Raw genomic sequence first — 20,589 nt, 5'->3', positions numbered from 1 at the left:
TGGTTAGTTTTTAAGATATGGCGTCCCGCTTTTTTCAGTCGCTTACATCTCGGGAGAATGCAGTGCTTATTTAGCTTATAATTCTTAAAATGAGCAATAACGAACTGTGAACCAAATATGCCACTGCTACGCTATGCTCCAAAGTTATTTGCTGTGATAAATCATTTGTCTAATTTTGAACGATTACCTATAATGCAAAACCGTTATACATCAAGCAACATGACAAGGTGTTTATAAAGCCTGATTAATTTTAGAATTAACGTAAAGTACCACGATCCGCCACTAATATATATATATATATATATATATATATATATATATATATATATATATATATATATATATATAGGCCTATATATATATATATAGTCAAAAAAGAATTTAGCTGGGCTACCTACACCAGATGACCTGATTCAAGATGGCAGCCAATACCGGGGATATAACATTTTCTAATTAGGTGATAATAGCAATACTGTGTTTAAATGCACGTTTCCAAGGGTAATTAATGTTTATTTTATGTATTCAAGTGGAATTTGATCATTTACCCAGACTACATGGGAACAGCATTAGCATATGTGAATAAGTGCGTCGTGACTCGTGAGTTATCGGGGAGAGAGAGAGAGAGAGAGAGAGAGAGAGAGAGAGAGAGAGAGAGAGAGAGAGAGAGAGCCTCCATGCTCATAATTATGAATCACAGTACTACTTTTCTGTGATACAACTCCTTTAACAAGGACGAACAAACTGTTGTTGAGTCTGATGGCGGAACAACAACGGAAAACATCGGCGAGACTTCGAACGAGGAAGATTGGACCAGAGAGAATACAATCACTGTACTGTTTATCTTAGTAACAGCTGAGAGGATGTGATCGTAGAACTAAATAATAGAACTGATATAACTGCTGAGAGGATGTGATCGTAGAGCTAATAATAGAACTGCTGGATGTAATCGCAGCTAATGATCTGATATCTGCTGAGAGAATTCAATTATAGGTCTATTAAATCAATGTGGAAACTTTTAATGCAATCACTGTTAGTGTACGTGCCTGGGTGCTTTGCTTTTCTGTGTATTTAACTCTGCAGATAGTGCGTCTGTGTGCTTGTATGGCGTCGTGTAGGCCTAAGCCTGCTACTAGAGGTTTGGTCTACGGAATCTGCTCAACCAAAAGAGACTAACGTAAGATTTTCGCTCACTCCTTACACTTTCTTCCTTCCCTCTCCTTCCTCTAAGGGAAGTCAGGCTGAAAAGTAAAAATTCTCATAGATGTTATGTTAAGAGGAAAAATTGAAGCCATCATCTGATACAGAAGAAATGCAAAGCTGAGAACATGAATATCGGTCTAGCTGAGCTTGCCACTTAAGTAATCGGTGACCTCTGGTTTAAGAGGCGGGTCTTTGGCTTCCAAAGCTTTTAGTACTATAATCGGTGACTTCTGCCATATGGTGGGGTCTTAAGGCCCAAAAGCTCTTCCTCAATACGTATCCCCTGTCCTCCCGCTCTTTCTAGAACGCAAATAAATTCAAACACGGCTCTAGAAGATGCCGTCGACCTCAGAGCCATCTTAGAAGTCGTGGAATTCCTTCTTCAGCGTGTCCATTATTTTTTTCTGAATTACATGGTTATGGCCAGCCTCTGCAGGGAGGTGGTCCAGTTGCAGATCTCCTCCTCATCCTCCACCTCCTCCTCTTCTTCCTCCTCCACCTCCTCTTCCTCCTCCTCCTCCTCCTCCTGCTACTCAATTTAAGATATCGCCTTTTTTCCCGCTCCTCTGCGACGTCGTCTCACTAACTCTTCTTCTCATTCCTCTCAGACGTCGTATTTCTTCTTTTTTGTTCCTTTACGACATCGTCCTTCCTTATTTTTCTTCTTCTTACTTCAGTTATTCGTCTTCCTCTTTCTTTCTTTTAGGACGTCGTCTGCCTCCCGAGGCGGGCGGCGTCTGCCCGGCCCCAGCCAGCCAATTACTGATATCCCTCAACCTTCAATTTCCTCCTTATGATAGTCATCGAGAAAGACCGCTAGCGATCTTTCCTGAAGGAATTGAGACCATCTCTCTCTCTCTCTCTCTCTCTCTCTCATTTACAATTGGTCAGGTTTTACAATTGCCATCCCTCTCTCTGATGACTGGTCGTAGTTTTACAATCTCTCTCTCTCTCTCTCTCTCTCTCTCTCTCTCTCTCTCTCTCTCATGCTACGCCAAAATGTTCTTAGGCAATTTACTTTATTACTGAACTTGAAAAGTTGTGGATCTGCAAAGCTTTCAAATCTTGTTCATTATTAAATATAAATAAAAAAAAATAGCTCGCTCTAATAAAACAATAAATTTGCGCAATTATTTTACTAAAAATGATTTCTTCATAAAAAATTACAGTAATGTTTCTCATGTATCGAGTCTTATCGATACGAAATTCTTTAACAAACTGATTACGGACGTGAAATGAAGCGAATCACGTTTCAGGCACGTCATGTCGTGACGTCACAACGTCATGTATCCCACCACATTAGCAGGAAATCACGCCAATGCTGTCATGTCTTCTCAATGCCCGTGATAACAGGAAATGACGTCACTGGTCCCCCCCCCTCCTCCTCCTCCTCCTCCCAGCCCTCAGTCACGCAGCAGCCTTGTTACTAAGAAAGTTAATAACAATAATTATGGTCTTATCCTTTGGAGGCAGACCGCGAGAATAATAATAGGGATTAGAGCGCAGATGTAATCTGTTTATTTCGAAGGCGTTTGACAATTGCTGTCCAATCGCCTCTCTTTTCCATTTTCAATGGGCATCGATTAGTATAATAATCTATTCTCTATATCAGAGATTTTTTTTTATTTTACTGACAATAATCTGTGATTTCTATCGTAGATTATAGCAATCGGATTATAGAAGACAGCTATATATGTTTACAGATTGCAACGGTCTATGGCATCTGCGCTACTGTCAGTTGCAATCATTGGCATTCCGAGGCATTTCCGCGGCGAAATTTGATTTGTTCATCAGTTTTCGTTGTAATTTTGTGGCGTTTTCGTTCTGAATAACTTTGATTTTTACTTGAAGAGATCTGTGAAATCGAGGGTCTTTTATTTTTTTATATAAATAAATGGGTGTTTCCTTATGCTAAGGTCACACATTCACGTATCAAGGCACGCATGGCCACGCACGGGCGAAAATTGTGAAATGTGACCTGAATAAGCTCCGCCCAACTGGATACATAGGTGACATGGGCCAATATGCGTAAAGCAAGCGTAGTATAGTGCACTGCAAATGTACGCACTGCATAACTGTGACGTGACGCTTAGTGACGCTTACCGGAAGTGGCCCGACAAGCGGCGGCGCAGCCAAAAGTAGTGCGTGGCACAGCACGTATCACCGACGTACGTATACCGTATGTGTAACGATGTGCGTGACGGAGTTACGTCTACCTCACGTTGTCCCCACGTACTGCGAGGATTATACCCCAGCTATAAAAGGGCCGGCCAGCAGCGCATGTCTCGCCAGTCGCTGAGTAAACACCGCAGAATCAACACGTACTCCCCCCCAGCTGAATCAACATGTTGGACGTTGCTGAAATTCGTCAACTTATAGCTAGAGCACGTGAGAATAGACCAGAAATGTTGCCGTACATCGTCGAATATGTGTACATCATGTTATTGCTGGAGATTGGAATGATTGCTGCAAACCTCGATATAGAAGAAGAAGAGGAAGGAACCCCGGAGGAGGTAAGGTCTTAGGTCTTAGCACCCTATCTCGTATCATGCAAATTAAGCATGATTAACATTTCATATCAGTGCGATGGCGTACGGAAATCGGCGGAGTATCACTGACGAAGTAGCTCTGAATGTTACGGGAGAAGTGTCTCCTGACATTACGCGCTGAAGAAATTGGCGCGAATTTATGCTTTTTGTCGATACCAAATTCAACCAATTCGCTTTTTCTAAGGGAACAAAATATGTCCTGGAGAATGATGGGAAGTAGGAGAGAGAGAGAGAGAGAGTCTAGGAAAGCCTTCTGATCTTCCGGCCCTCGTTCCTCAGGTCCCTCTCCCTAGTATCCCCCACCTCTTCCCTCCACCCCACCCGATCAACTCTAAGCAGGAGCTTAGCACTGTCTTCCAACCGTCATCAGAGGAAATAGGGAAGAGAGGTTGTAGCACTTTCTTGCCAACGACGGGTTGCTGGTTCCTAATGGTATGGAGGGGGGGTGTGGGAGGGTGAGGGTGGTTTCTCCACCGTCTAGGGAGGAGGATGGAAAGATTAGATGAAAGATGAGAGAATCAGGAATAAGATGAGGAAATGAGAGCGAGACAAACACAATGGATATAACATAGGTCTACAATGGTGTGGGCTTGGCAAGTTTGCCGTAATTGAATTCTTAAATTTATGAAAGAAATATTCTTCCCAAAAGCTTAAAATTTTATATTTTGAAAAGACGAACTGATATCCACGTGCTTTATATGAAAGATTCCCAGCCTTCCATATCCACTGGAAAGAATCAATCAAATTTCAAACAGCTGATCGTCTCCAGAAGGCCAACAAGCAGCAATAAATCTTGGAAAACCGTTGAAGGAGGGCAGTGTAAAGGTCTCTCTCTCTCTCTCTCTCTCTCTCTCTCTCTCTCTCTCTCTCTCTCTTTAGAATCGACACCAAAACGTCTACGTTTTCTTGTAAAACAATTTAAATGGCGATTGTAGCGTGACAGTTTTATTGCATATTAGCTGTAAACGTGTATCTCCGTGTAGATAATAAACATAATGATTGTTTTTATTACTTTACCGTCGTGCTTGCATGAGCGTTCACATGGCGTCCAATTTTTTATGGATTTAAAAATCTTTGGTGGTCGACGAGTCACTGTTAAACGGACCCAATATCGGTTCAGTTCACGAAAATACAAGAAAAGAAACCAATAACATTAACTGCCTAAAAAAATGTATAGTGAGGTACACATGAGGAGAGGAATGCGAAATTATTCAGCGAGTCCCAAAGAAAATAAAACCGATATTTATTTTAGTACTTACGTGTTGCTGTCTCCAAAGAACATCTCTGCTTTAAAGGTGAATCTGAAAAAAAAAAAAAAAGTAATGGTAGGTTTTCAAGGCGGTTACCAAACACATCACTTATATTAAGGGCCAGTTATTAAAGAAAATTTGAATAGCTAAAAATGGTAAAGCATAGAGAAATAAGTTCTGTTATTTTGAATATTCAAAAATCTTGTATATAAATGTTTAAATACGTACTGTAGGCTATATAAAAATAAATGTATATGAACACTTACCTAAAGCACATATATTTAGTAACTTTTAATCAATGAAGGTGAGGTTGGTGCCCTCACCATCCAACCCTTTCAATAATGTATATGTTATCTGTTTGTGGTCACCATAAAACCATTTAGCTATTACTGAGCTGTGACTCAACTTATATGAAATGGCCTTCTACAATCTAAGGTTTGATCACTTATTAGTTTTTCAAACATCTATTAATAATATGCAAGTCTAAACTCGGTGCTGATTTTTAATGTTATTGCTCATAATCTTATGGAAAACCCATTAGGGAACAACGGCAGGCCCTCATACCCATAGGTTCGAATCTTGGCCAGGGCAGATGCAATTTATATATGTGTATGTGTGTTTGAGGTAAGTGCATCTGTCCTGGCCAGGATTCAAACCCATGCCTTTTGGGTTTGATGCAAAGGTGACAGGATCTTATCCACTAAGCTATCAATAGATGTATAAACTGTTCTGACTCTGTTGTATGTACTTGTTCTCATCAGATCCAAATTCTGTACTCTGAACCAGAATCAGAACATCATCTCAAGAGCTAAAAGGAGTTTTGGTCATGTGCAGGGTGGAAGTGTGCTGCTGAGCTTAACTTTTATATATATATATATATATATATATATATATATATAGAGATATATATATAGAGAGAGAGAGAGAGAGTTGAGGTACAGTTAATCGTTCATATTTTAAAAGAGTAAATGTTACAGGACCGTCACAACCCAGGTTGATTTCTCCACTGAGAAAATATCCATTACAGTATGAGTTCTCAAGTCACTTTTATACATTCACTGTTCACCTGTTTCATGCATCCACAGTGCAATAATGAGGAATATCTAGTGGTATTAATAGTGTTAGTAATAATACTAAATGTTTCAGTTACCTTTGACATCTTCAAGTTACAGTATAAGAAAGACTGGCTCATATTATGTACAAATAATTATAAGTTTTTATTAGCTCAAGTTACATGGTTATATGCACTTTAGTTTGGCTTATTGAGTTTTCTTATTAAGAACTTCACAAGGTTTCACCTTTTGCCAAAACCATCTTTTATTTATGTTTCCAATATTGGCAGTACCAGTAATACAGTATTTGTCAAGAACATGTAAGGTGTTGTGAACGTCCTATTAAAAGTTTCTTTTCTAATAGTTTGTTCTATTTTCCTTCTTTCCAGGACAAAAAAGATAAAGGCAACAGTTCATCTACTGCAAATCCTAGATTAATTCTGCCCAAGGTGTCCCTCATTTTAGTGCCATGCCCTACAGAAGTGACCAAAGATTCAGAAGTGCAACCTGTTCTGAAGCTTCCAGCACAAGAGACCCAATCAGAAAGTCAAGAACCACCCAAAGCTTCAGAAAGTCAAGATATTTCAAATAGTCAGGGGCCACCCAATGTTTCAGAAAGTCAAGTACTACATGATATTTCTGATAGTCAAGAACTACTTGATATTTCAAATAATCATGTGCCACCCAGTGTTTCAAAAACTCAAGTACTGCACAATGTTTCAGAAAGTCAAGGATCACCCGGAGTTTCAGAAAGTCAGCCAGTAGTTCAGAATGCTGTCAAACAACAAAACGGTGCAGACAATTTGATTGAAATATTGCCTATGGCTACAAGTACACCACCTCTTCGTAATGCTCCAGTAAAAGGAAAAGATTCAGCTTCTGAAAGTATGAAATTATCAGAAATCAAAGAAGAGCTACTAGATTTTTCAGATATGTGCACTGACCAGGACATCCCAACTGAGGAAGGGAGTTTGTCACCTGTTCACCACAGACCGCTAAAAACACAGGAAAATCTGGAGACTAGTGATAATGATCCTTTGCAATTAGAATTTTTACCAATAGATAGTAATGATGCAACAGCACCGGCAACTGATAACAGCCAACCCTGTGGGACAGACACCCCTGAAAAAAAGAAAGTGAGACACACTACTAACAAAAGGAAACGGACAGACACTCCTAGCAAAAGGAAGAGAAGAAATGAGAGGTTAGACGAGTCTGAGGAACATACTGGATCAAATGACGCATACATACAAACAGGTAAAGACGATCGAATGGAGGAAAACAGCTGTGAAACTTTTGGTAAATTTATTGCCATACAATTAAGGCAGCTGCCACTTAAGAATGCCCTAAATCTTCAAATGGAAATCCATAATCTAATTGCTCAAGAACGCCTCAAGGTACTTCAAGAAGAGATGAAAAAGCCAGTAAGAGCTGTGAACAAGAAACCCAGGGATGACACCTCAGTACAAAAAAGCTCAGCCAACAGAGCAGCCAAGAACAAACCAACATACAGGGAAGAGACCACGGTCAAAACGACCACAGTAAATGAGGAGCCCAAGAAAAAATTAAGACCTGTAAGGAAAGCTGCTTCAGTCATAAAACATAGCAAAGACAGTATCCAAAAAGAAGTCCCTAAGAAAAGAACCATTCGCAGCAGAGTCTCAGGCTCTTTTGTGGAGAGCAGCCCAGTGATGCCTGACGCTATAGTTCCGCAACCTAGTGCGATCTACACTTTTGGAAATGAAAGCCTATTGAATATATCCACTAAAAGTGAAGACTACGACGATGACGACAGCTACTGGGATGCACCGTCACCTGTTTCAGTCAAATCTGAAGCAGAAAGTATTTCTTCGCTGTGATGTAATTTTGGTATGTGATATGCCCAAGTTGTTTAGAATGTACTTTGCTCAAGAAATCCTATATTCCACTGTGTGTACATTCATTTGTTGGTCTTATGATCTTGTGTTTCTTGTACATCAACATTAAATTTTATTTTTTTCAAGTGATTCTTCAATTAACCTTATTTGCTATCAAAAACCTTGCTCTTGACATTGGCATGATGGCACTGATAACTTTATCTGTTCATTACGAAATTTTACAAATGAAGAACAGAGAAACGGTCCTTTACAAAGAAGTTTTTGGCCAATTCATATGCCTGCATTGCATCAGTTGTAATAAAAGGCCGGTTTGTCCATGACAGGTTCACTCCAAAGTCGGTTCCATCAACCTTTTCTGACTTAAATCTAATTGTACATTTCACAACTACACTGTGAATATTTGTCTCTTCCATATTATTGTCAAAACCATTTCATCCACCCAAGTCAGTATGATTCTAAATGGCATCACTCAAAATGAGCTCATTATCGCAAAACACTAGAATCTGCTTTGTATTCACTCATGACCTCAAGAGCATGAGATAAAGTGATTGAACTTGTACTTTATTTTGAATCCACATGTTATGAGTAGTGCTGGAGCCACAAATCTGACAACAGTCACTGGTAAATCGCCCCTATGTGCTGAATGTAATGTGGATTACATCCCTGTGGTTTGGGGGATTAAGAGTACCACCACTGTAGCCCCTGCATGTCGTAAGAGGCGACTAAAAGGGGGAGCAGTTTCCTTCCAGCCGAGAGCCACTTCTTACTGATTCCCTTTTTAAAGGCCTCATGTTATGAGAGTATAATTCCCTTGACTAATGATCACAGCTAAAGAATATCACACCATGAAATGTGACTAGTCAAGAGGTTCACTGCTGGGAGAGGCCATGCCATGATTTGCAACTGCATAGCCAATTAATAACAAAGACAGGCTATTCCATGTGATTTGAACTTACAACCATTGAAAGGGGAACTTGCAACCACTGACAGGGGGACTGAAGTTCCCACAGCCAGCTTACATTTCATGAAGACTGAAGTGACTGATGGTCTGAGTGCTGAAAGCTTAATCAACAGCCAAGCACCGGGAGAGAAAGCTGAAATCTTGGTATGTGGCTGGTTCTTCAAAAACCAGTAGCCGAAAGGGAAACTTCCCAGCTGGTGTGATTGTTTAATCATAGGCTAACAAACAGGAAAGGGTTAACACGTGTGGCTCTCAAACTAAAGGATAACTGCTTAAACTGAACCTGATGCTGTACTTGATCTCTAACCAAGGTTGGGTCCACAGGCAGGCAGAAAGTTGACCAAAAAAATTAAAATCATTGAATGCCGTTAAAATGAACAGAAAGGAGAAAAAGTCAACGGTAATTTGTGTTATTAGTTAAATAAAATTTACAAATATTCATAAAGGCAGACGCGAAGATGAACAAGGATCTGAATATGATGAGGCGATGTTAATGAAGAATCCCACCAGGACAACACTTTAAATGATACGAATTCTAAATAGGGAAAAATTACTCATCATTGGTCAAGAGATATGGAGAAAGAAAAAAGAGAGATTACTCAGCTAATAAAAATTTCCATAAGACTTATTCGAGCACTCGGTTACATTTTGCTGCTAGTCTACAAAGCCCCTGGTGACGGAGAGGAACGATAAAAAAAAGGAAAGAAAGAAAGCAAGAGAAATGGGTACAAATGGAGCTTACGGGCCGCTGAAGAGCAAAGAGCCCGTGCCAAGCACAAGCCTGGCTGACTCTAAGTAGCAGTAAGTATAAATAGTGCGGAGCATCAAGCATCGAGGTCTAGCTCAGTGGTCTGGTAAAACTAAGGTATACTTAACTTTTTTTAGACCTTGCGGAGCATAATCAAAGCAAGTACCCTATCCAATGCGGGTGAGGAGATGAACACATGAACAAGGAGAGATGGGAGAAAAAAAGGGAGGGGGCCCGGGGGAATGAGGGGAAAATCATATGTGGGAAAAGCACAACGGAAAAGGTAAGTGGAATAATTTAACAGAAGGAAAAAGAGCGAAGGAAAACTTTGAAGCCGTGATGAGGCAGTGTTTTGGCCTCTCGTATTTTTCGGGTCTCGTTTCCCGTCATTGGCCCGTAATGATAACCTGTTACCTAATGCCATTTAATTACAGGAAGAAAGAAGAAGCCTTCTTAGACCAACTTTCTGGATGCTGCTGGTCGCTCTGAGACGCAGTTGGCTGTGATGTTGCCTTCGTGTTATGATTATTCATATTCATTTGTACATACTATTAAAAGAAATCAGTCTACTTGTGTCTTTATTTGCATATTTTGTGTTTGTAAAACCAGCTAACATGTCTGATAACTGAATGGAAAAGAAAGGCTATTGATAGACCTCTGATAACTGAATGGAAAAGAAAGGCTATTGATAGACCTCTGATAACTGAATGGAAAAGAAAGGCTACTGATAGGCCAATAGGAAGGTGGGGCTAGACCTACTAATGGATATATATGGAACTGTTTTTAAAAAAAAATGTAGAAAACTATACAATGATACTGAACTTGCTAGATAATCAAATACAATACAAGCCCAGGATGAAATAAGAATGTTTATATAATACTATGTCATTCTGTCAATCTGTTTCGTTTATATAGACTGTACAAGTACAACAGTGTGTGACTATGCAGATTGTATTAATATAATGAAAAAAATATATAGGCATCTCATGGGATGGTTTATTCATTTGATTTAATAAGACAACACTGAGTTTAGTACCGTTAAAGTGCTAAATTTGAACGAAAGGTAAGTTATCTAAATACCTACTGAATAATGGGGAGCCGATTCACACCTTCGAAGGCAACCTACAACATCCGTTAAGGCTCGACATCTCAGTATCTTCTGGTGATCACCGTACCTTTCACCGCTTGGTTCAGTAGGCTTATATCCTTGGCCTACGAAGGTATGGATTTTGTGCCATAAATCTGTTTTGCTCTGAGAAATTGTCTGCCTTCCTTTTGAGTTAAAGATCTACTATTCTGTCATTGTTCTTTCCTTTCTCTTTCAGGTTGGAATTAGCCAACGGGATCGAAGGTTTCGCGTTTGACGTAGAATCTAGACTAACTGATCAAGAACCGCGCCACTTAACTCTCGTCAATTACTTAAGGACCTTCTCTGACCTTCAGAATTAAGAGAGCTGGGCAATCACATTCAAGTACACACATAAGGAATTTATATTTCTTTATCTCATATCAAGCCAAGAAGAAATTTCAGCGTAACTCCATCCATTATGACCAAGGGCTCATCACACGGCCGTTATGAATCAAGAATTCCCATCTACTTTATTGTACTCGCCCCACCGCCGTCATCTACAACTCAAATAAGTTATAAAGAAATAGATATAAATTAACAGACCTCGATAAGAGTATATTTTTTAAGTCAATATCGAAGGCAAAGAGGAGGTATAAAAAAAAAACTAAAGTGGAAAACCTCATATCTCTTGGTACTTACAAGAGACTGGGAAAACACACACACACCAGTGTTTCAAGGTAAGTCACTCTTTATAACGAATCTTATCTATATAACTAGATTTCAAAAGGTCATGATTAACTGACTGACTGATTCGTTCCTGTAGTCTGGCGACGCAACATCTATGGTCATCACCGCTGTGTTATGAACAATCATGATTCAAAGGAAAAGGTATAAAATCTTGATTCAATCTGCTTAGTCTAAACAACAAAGTTCAGTTGAGTCTAAACAACTGAACTGGATGCTTCACTGAAATAGCGTTCAGTTGCTTCAAGAGGAAATGACGAAGCGCAGCCAACCTCGGGCTGGTTAACGATATACAGTACAGTACTTCTGGTGCTACAGAGAACAACAAATTAGGCCTATACATGGGAAGCGAGCCTGCAAGATGGTCGAGCATTCGGCTAGACATTGCTGGTAACTGGTGGAACATAAAAATAGTGCCTGGGAAGAAGATCGTGAGAGAGAGAGAGAGAGAGAGCTATTATGATGATGTGATGGGGAGAAGGGTGACAGAAGATCCAGTTGAGATATCAGTGAGGGTGCCAAAAAGGAAAGTGAGGGGAGGCTGCTACAAAAAAAAATAATAAAAAATAAATAAACTTGTAAAGGTGAATGACGTTACACCTTAAAATGAATTTTGTCTTTTTTATTTAATGGTAGTTTTCTCTGTACGAATTAAAACACTGTTGAAGTTTGTTAAATGGGGTTAATTTAAAAGATCAATGAACGTTGAAAAAAAATATGCAGTTTTTAGGACTTAACCGGAATACTCCGGTCACAGAATACAGAGTAAAAATAGTAAAATTTTATCCGCGAGTGAAAATATTTCGTTAACTTCCCAAGAAGTTCCTACTGTGAACAAATGAATAATTGCCTGACACACACTGGCTGGCAGCATAAATAACTGACAGCGTTCCTTGTGATCACTGTAGCGTAATATTTCAGGCTTCGACGTTTGCAATAGGTCTAAAAAAAAAAATAAGCTAACTAGTAGGCTACTATAAATGTAGACAAGAAGAATAAACTTATACTGTGCTATAAATATAGACAATAAAGAATAAGCTTATACTAGAAATGTAGACAAGAAACAATTATCTAACTAGTAATATATAAGTAGACAAACTAGAATAAGCTACCTAGTACTATAAATGACACAAGAAAGAATAAGCTATATAACTAGTACTACAAATGCATACTAGACAATGTCAATACCACAATAGCTCACCAACTAAAAGCGTAACGACAATAACTAAATCCTAATGCTATTGACGAGAAATATTGGTCAAATAACAATAAAGCGTAATGCTAATAAAAAAAAGCAAGCCAAATAATGATAAGCTAACGCTCAACGCGGTCACAACAGTCTAATGATGATGCCAAATAATGCCACTAAAAAGATCCTAGTATCATATATTACCTAATAATGCCGCTAACAAGAAACTAGTATCATAGAATAAAGAAAAGGAGACTCCTGTAAAACTCGAGAAACAATACTAGTTGATGTAAAGAGAAACCTTAATGCTAATAGCGACATATAGTCTAATAAAGGTAAGCAAAATCTAATGTTAAAATTAGGTAACTGACGACAAACAATGACGGACGAAAAAGCCCACGTTAATGAGAAGAAGCAAGTCGAGTACTGATAAGCAAACGGTGAACAATACTAAAATAAATAAGAAACGAACAAAACGCTCGGCATTTAAACTTAAAAGTCAGGTAGTCAACCCGCAACAAGACGGACCAGAAAAAAAAAAAGACTAACGCGACGATATCATCTACAATGCAGTCTCACGCTTCGACGTGGATAAGAAAGTTCTATTGTTCGACCACTTCAAATCCCGATGGAAGACTCGCCGCCGAATTGAACAGCTATTTGAGGAAGATTATAAAACAGCAATGATATAACAATATATACACACTCCTTTATTTAGACGTATGTACAGTTAGACATACTAATGGCTATATTAAAAGTGCTTCGAGATGGGCTATGTGCCCATATCGAAAATGAACAGAAAACTTTTAAAAAATTAATCAGTTTACACCTTACACTGAAAGACAAGTATAGAGGAGGCTGACAGGATGGGCAATCCGGTATCGTACTCTGACAGATGCATAAAAGAAACGGAAATAATAATTATCCTAATAATAAAACAAAGAATAAATTTCAACCGCGGGGAAAACTTAAGTCTTCGGCAACATCCTGCTGTCTCTAAACGCCTTCTTTATCTACGGATTCTACACTCATCCCATTCCGTCACGGCCCCCATTCACATTTACGGTTTATTTTTTTAAATCCTTATTTAGATTTCCCAAGGAAAGTCTTCACCCTCATTCCGTAGCATTCACACTGGCAAACTTCCTAATCTTTTCAATGAAAGGGTCATGAGACTAATGAATTGGCTCGCGCGTGATCGAAGGGCCCTTTCGTAGGCTTATTAGTGGCTTCAGTTTATAGAACTCTTTTTAGGGAAATTATATTAATAATAATAATCCACGAGACATTTACACGATATATATAAGTCTTTTAGAGGATTAATCCTCTTATATCTTCAATTAGTATACCCAGTCACTTCTCTTCCCTGTTTCTCTCAATATATAAGTTTAGCTCGGAATTTATCTCGTAAGATATGCATACTTTCCTCCATTTTCTCTCTCTCTCTCTCTCTCTCTCTCTCTCTCTCTCTCTCTCTCTCTCTCTCTCAATAAATCGGCTCCATGATAATCTTATCTAGTAGTTTTCTTAACTCCTTGTAAAACATCTCTACATGACTTGAAGAAACTTTACCCCATCTCTTCACTGACGGGGGCGGAGTGGATGTGTAGAGGGGTGGGGTGGGGGTGCTAAGATACCAATAGCATGAAACCAAACCCCCTCCCCGGGCAAGGGGGTGACCCATGGAGGACCCTCCAAGGGGTGACCAAGTCGAGAGAGACCCTCCTCCTCTGCGCGGTGGAACTAGTCGTTATATATTAAAAGTTATTGAAGGCAATGATGTCAGTTCGCACCGTGGAATTGGATGCAGAGAGGTGCCAATCGAATGAGAACTGGTCCCTCTATTGGCAGCCGAATCTTGTTTCCTACGGCATTTAAAAGAAAGAAACTTCAGAACTCATAATGAGTAAATGATTTTCTTCAGTCCCTCACAAGGGATTTCCCACCTCCAAGTTAATAAAAACTCAGCTGAGAATATTGCGCAATGTGAGAGAATCTGTTATATAAACGATTTTGAATTATATACACATTATATATATATATATATATATATATATATATATATAAACATAAACATTTTATGTAGCATTATAATCAATCACTACTGGGTTTTATAGGCTTGTCATTTTGATTCTTACAAAGGCATATTTATCCTTGCCTATCCTGACAACGGAAATATAATATTTATCACATGCATCCCCTTTTAGTTTTCTGTAAAAGAAAACTATTGTGCCGGGCTTTGTTTGTCCGTCCGCACTTTTTCTTGTCCGTATTCCCCTCAGACGCTTTCAAAGCTACTAAGACTAGAGGGCTGCAAATTGGTATGTTAATCACCCACCCTCAATCATCAAACATACCAAATTGCAGCCCTCTAGCCTTGGTAGTTTTTAAGATCTGAGGGCGAACAGAATAAAATGCCAACATCACATGCCAACAACGGGCCGTGGCTGAAAGATTCAAGGGCCGCGGCTGAAAGATTCAAGGGCCGCGGCTGAGAGTTTCATGTGCCGTGGCTGAGAGTTTCACACAACATTATACGATGTACTTCAGAAAACTCGATTGCGCCGAAGAAACTTTTCTAGTTGTCAATCTTACTACCTCTACTGTCGGAAAACTGAGGCGAGAATCGTGACCAATAGTCTAAGGCTGGTTTTCTCAAGTCGGGGTGGGGGAGGGAGAAACACCGGTACACTATAGACCGAGTACCGGTAACGTGATTTGTTTAAAATGGAGTTTGTTCTCGTAATTCAGTTATCTACCGGATAGAAATAATTGCTGGAAATAAAACATTTATTAGACCCGCCCAACTCACAAAATATCTACATTTACATAACTTTCACCCTTAATGGAATGATGGTACCAAGATACTGGAGAGAAACGTTCATTTGTAAATGCGCATTAACAACTTACTATAGGGATGCGTAAACGTAAATAACACCTACAGTAACCATAACATTAATAACAAATTAATGTACAGTAGTCATAACAGCAAGGATATTACCATTCATAATAACTATACAAAATGAAAACGGCCTTGGCAACAACAAAAAATGAAGAGAAAATATATACAATTGCAAAACGACAACACCAAAAATAGTTGCAGCTTCGAAAAACAAAATGGAAAAACATACTTATAAAGATCTGTTGGGAGAAACTTTGCAAATAAAAAAAAAAACAGCAAACAAAAGATTAAACCCAAACATTCGTTGAGGGACGAAGTCGGAAATATATAATTTTGTCGTTAGACGAGACGAAGATTAAAAGATTTCCTTCAATTTATCCTGGGAAACGAACGCCATCGGTCTAGAGTCTAGACTCTAGATGAATGACGGGACGCTATGGAGAATTGTCGTTAACTTATAGGAGTTGGTGGGATAATTTAATCTTAGTGATAAATGAGGGCCAGAAAAAATAATAAATAAATTATATTTGCTAAGAAACAGTAATTGTACAAACCGGTACCTTTGCTAAATTGTGCTTTCCCCAAAGATCTGCGATAAACGAATTCTCAGAAAGGCCGAGAGAGAGAGAGAGAGAGAGAGAGAGAGAGAGAGAGAGAGAGCATCTGCTTTAGGAATCGCCCCAAATGAAGGAAGAAAAATATAACTGTCTCTTTTTATGATTTACTGCATTAAAGGCGGGAGAGAGAGAGAGAAAGAGACGGCCCAGAAATGCCACTCTTACTGGCTGACAAATGTAAATCTGCAGGATTAAATATTCCAACAAAATGTGGCTTTTATTTTACATAAATTCCGTCGAAACTCTCCAGAGAGAGAGAGAGAGAGAGAGAGAGAGAGAGAGAGAGGGGGAGGGGGAGGGGGAATTCCTAGACTAATTCGGTGTAGAATAAAAATAATTTTTTTAGGAACTCCGGAAAATATTTCCTGAAAGAGGACGACGATCTTCCTCTTTGGATTGCGTTTGAGGAAGAGAGAAGAGAGAGAGAGAGAGAGAGAGAGAGAGAGAGAGAGAGAGAGAGAGAGAGACAAACAACCTAGCCTAAAGAACCCGTGGTAAAAAAAGCAAACACTCACATGCCCTTCGAGGAATAACAAGCGTCCTTCAGGTCCATAGCGAGTGTTGTTGTGCTCGTCGTCGAAGAAAAGAGAGAGAGAGAGAGAGAGAGAGAGAGAGAGAGAGCTGCTCAAGTACTACGCTGTCAATAAGGAGATTCTTTTTTTATCGTGGTCTCAAAATAGAAGCCATATCAAGTGCAAGATATATTTTCCTGTAGTTTCGAATTCTTGACTTAATAAATTTCCGTAAGAGACACAAAGAATAGCTGTAATTCTCTCTCTCTCATTTTTTCCAACTTTTTTTTTATTTAACAGCATCCTTCCCATCTACCAGGTGGCAATATCCTCTTCTGTAATGATCAACATCCATGGGTCTTGATCTTCTCACAGAGAGAGAGAGAGAGAATGCTCCGTTAAACAAATACATAATTCCTGTGAATACTGTCAAGACATTCAGAATAAAGAACACAAGATGTTTTAAATATAAATCCTACTTCTGCAACAGTTACCACATCGAAAGAAGAAACAAACAAATTCATATGGACACAGCATTCTGTGATGACACTGTTTATATGTGCCAACAATGGCTGCAGAGGGAAGCACTTACGCTATCTCTAGGAAATTTAATCTTCTGCTCTACTCTTGTATATGTTAATAATAATGGCAATCATAATCATACATAAAATAGATGAAAGTAACTGAACTATTCAAAAGTAAACAGCCATCTCAGTAATAACACGGGCTAAATAGTACTAGAAGCAAATTTATACATATACTTCACTATGCAAAGAAAAATCGAGATATACACAATCATTTCGTATGAGGCATCTGCTAGGACTGTCGACAAACTTATTTATTTTCTATTCAGTCTCCCATACGGACGAAAGTGACTGCAATGCCACTAGATATTAACGAACCAAACAATTTACAGAGGGCATGGTGGGGGACGGTTTTAAACAAACGTGTTATGGGTTTGCTGAAAGGTCTGCGTGTAGGGGCGCCTTCCCCTAGTCCTATCCCGAACGGTAAATATTTATAACAGCTCTCTACAGTTCATGGTTAGGTGTGTGTGTGTGTGTGTGTGTGTGTGTGTGTGTGTGTGTGTGTGTGTGTGTGTGTTATCCTTTCCGTCACGACAACAGCTTACACGTAACTGGTATAGATACTCTGGTGAAAAAATTCTTCCAAGTTTATATTATTTTCGTTGCAGCATCAGGCTGACTTATCCACTCCAGCTTTCATGTTATGAGATCCACACGGTGATGAAAACTCTCTCTCTCTCTCTCTCTCTCTCTCTCTCTCTCTCTCTCTCTCTCTCTCTCTCTCTCTATTTTCGTTGTACCACAGCGCTTGATTCCTCTTTACATTCTTGGCAACGGAGCATAAACAAACACCAATACCTTAAATCCCCAACGACATTTTGTTATAGATGCTATGACAAGAAGGAAGAGAGGAAGCAACGCAAAGGGGAAGAAGGAGAGGAGGAGGAGGAATATTTATCAAGAAGACAACGGAATAGGGAGAGGGAGACGAAGGAGAGAGAGAAAGAGCAGAAGGGATAAATGAACGCTGGCGATATGGCAACACTTCTCAACCGTCACCGACATGTGAACGAAACGTTGAGGGTCAAATGGGGACGAAAAGATAAAGAAAACGCACCACGATATTTGACGAGAGGTAAATTCGGCGGTCTTCTACTTCCCAGAATGTTTCGGTTGGTTGTCGAGACTTGCTTTTATGGCCCTGTGCTATCCATAGGTGTCATACAGCCCTACTAACTGTGTGATTTCCCCTCCCCCCCCATCCCCTTTCTCCTGCTTAAACTCTCTCTCTCTCTCTCTCTCTCTCTCTCTCTCTCGCTGTGCGTGGGGCTGTTTTGAAATGGCCCGGTGTTATTTCATACCTCGTAATTCACGTCAAATACAGAGACGTTCAGAGGAAGTGTGCAATTTGGAAATATAAACAATGGTCTCCAATCAACAGATAAATACAGAGATGGGGGGGGAGGGGAGGGGGAAGGGATGCTAAAACAGACCTTAATATTTGTGATCAATGGAAAACTCTAATACGCACTAATGATAAATGACGATAAAATGGAGTGAGACAAATACAAGGTCATCAGCTGCAACAGTATTGCTTTCATCTCAAACGGAGCAACAAATTTTCGATAAATAAACTGAAAAATAACGTGATAGGCCTATAACTAGCAAGCAAATAAACATGGCAGAGCCGTACTCTACACTAAAAAAAAAAAGAGGCCTTAATTGAAATCCATTAGGCAAAGGAGGCGAACAAACAAACATAAAAATGTAAGGAGACCGAAAACCCTTTTTATCAAAGCGAATTGAAGTTGGGTCAAGGGAAGTCACGTGTCAGTTTGTGAAGATGGATGTCTAATCAATACGGGTCATGTTAGAAGCGCTTTGCAATTAGTCCGACAGTGAATTAAAACGTGTATCTAAACAGAGTAACTTTGTTTTTTTATTCAGTTTCGTGTCAGTTACGAAGACATCTTTCTTCGTCACATAAATCTAGAGCGCTATATAACAGGAAGGTGGTTCATGATGAACTAAGCCTAGGCCGAAGTCACGGCCAATCTACTGATAGCTGAATTACGAATGCTCAAATGACGACAATTTTGTGGTGATAATGTTTCCTGTCCAGTCTCAAGACAGGATGTTTATAAATAAAATGTCTCATATCTGAAAAAATTACTAAATATATGTCAGAAAAAATGAGAACGGGTGATATCTATATTAACGACCGCTACACACTCGAAGTCAAGGGGTAATTAACAGGTATGGAGAGGATAACACGGCCTTAATTAGACCTTCGTTACCTGATAATTAGTTCTTGGAAAACGTCGTAATTAGCTCCCTAAGCAGAAGAGCTCTAATAAGGGTGCCTTGGAAATCTTTTCCAACTGTTAACGAATAATCGCCGGCGCTGATAGTCGCACTTGAACGCGGCTTTTAATACTCTCCGTGCATTTAGCAGAACCCTTCTCTGAGATGACTGGAAATCGAAAATTTATTTACGCATATAAAGAACAAATTCAGTAGAGTGAAACCACTGATTGGAAGATCATTCACCAGAAAAACACGTAAAAATACGCCGGTGCAATCGAGTTTTCTGTACAGCCGCTACAGCGAAAGTACCATTAAAAGCATATTCTTAACACTGCCTTTTTTCAAATACTTAAATAAGAAAAAGATTTACTAAAGAATATTATTTACTCCTGTTGAAAATAAAAAACTATCGATTTACCTAAAGAATGACATTTGTTTATTCAGCCATACTTAGGTAAATACCTCCACTTTCTCAAAGAGAGAAAGAGAGAAAGGATGATGACGCGAAGAGAGCGAATTCGAGAGACGGAGGACCAGCCAAGAGAAAAAATAAGTTTTAAAAGTTCCCTAAAAATCCTCTCCCTCGATGGCTGGCGAGAAGGGGGTGTGGGGTGGTAGGGTTAAGGAGAGTTATAATGGAAATCAAGCATTCATACGAGATATGTCAACATCCCGCTCATTACTGAAGAACAGTCAGGTGGATAGTGTGGGTAGTAATATATGTACACACACACACACACACACACACACACATATATATATATATATATATATATATATATATATATATATATATATATATATATATATATATATACATATAATTTTCTATGAGGAACTTTTTAAACTTTTTCTTGGCGCACCATATCTTGAATGCATTCTCTCTCTCTCTTTGAGAAAGTGGAAGTATTTTCAAGAATGGCTGAATAGACAACTGTCATTCTTTAGGTAAACATTCCTTACTAAATCTGTTTCTTATTTAAATATTAGAAGAAAAGAAGTGTCAAGTCTATGCCTTTAATGGTACTTTCGTCTCTAACGGTACAATGGTCAAGTAAACAGCAAAATAAAGAACTTGAAATCTG

At 39.1% G+C, this 20,589-nt stretch overlaps 1 protein-coding gene across 3 annotated transcripts in view; it reads left to right on the top strand.

The window, feature by feature from the left end:
• Positions 1-8,053, top strand: part of LOC136855494 (protein IWS1 homolog) — a 44,254-nt gene extending 36,201 nt beyond the window's left edge. For 2 of the 3 annotated variants that reach the window (XM_067132578.1, XM_067132579.1), the window contains exon 3: positions 6,441-8,053. In XM_067132578.1, the coding sequence (XP_066988679.1) occupies positions 6,441-7,910 (1,470 nt within the window). In that variant the 3' untranslated portion in view covers positions 7,911-8,053. Of the gene's footprint in view, positions 1-3,492; positions 3,714-6,440 lie in introns of those variants that run through there. The other variant, XM_067132580.1, reaches the window with a different exon arrangement.
• Positions 8,054-20,589: the final 12,536 nt, after the last annotated feature.

Source organism: Macrobrachium rosenbergii, chromosome 31 (genome assembly GCF_040412425.1).
Source record: "Macrobrachium rosenbergii isolate ZJJX-2024 chromosome 31, ASM4041242v1, whole genome shotgun sequence".
NCBI classification, from domain to species: Eukaryota; Metazoa; Arthropoda; class Malacostraca; order Decapoda; family Palaemonidae; genus Macrobrachium; species Macrobrachium rosenbergii.
This window is presented reverse-complemented; position numbering and strand designations above follow the sequence as displayed.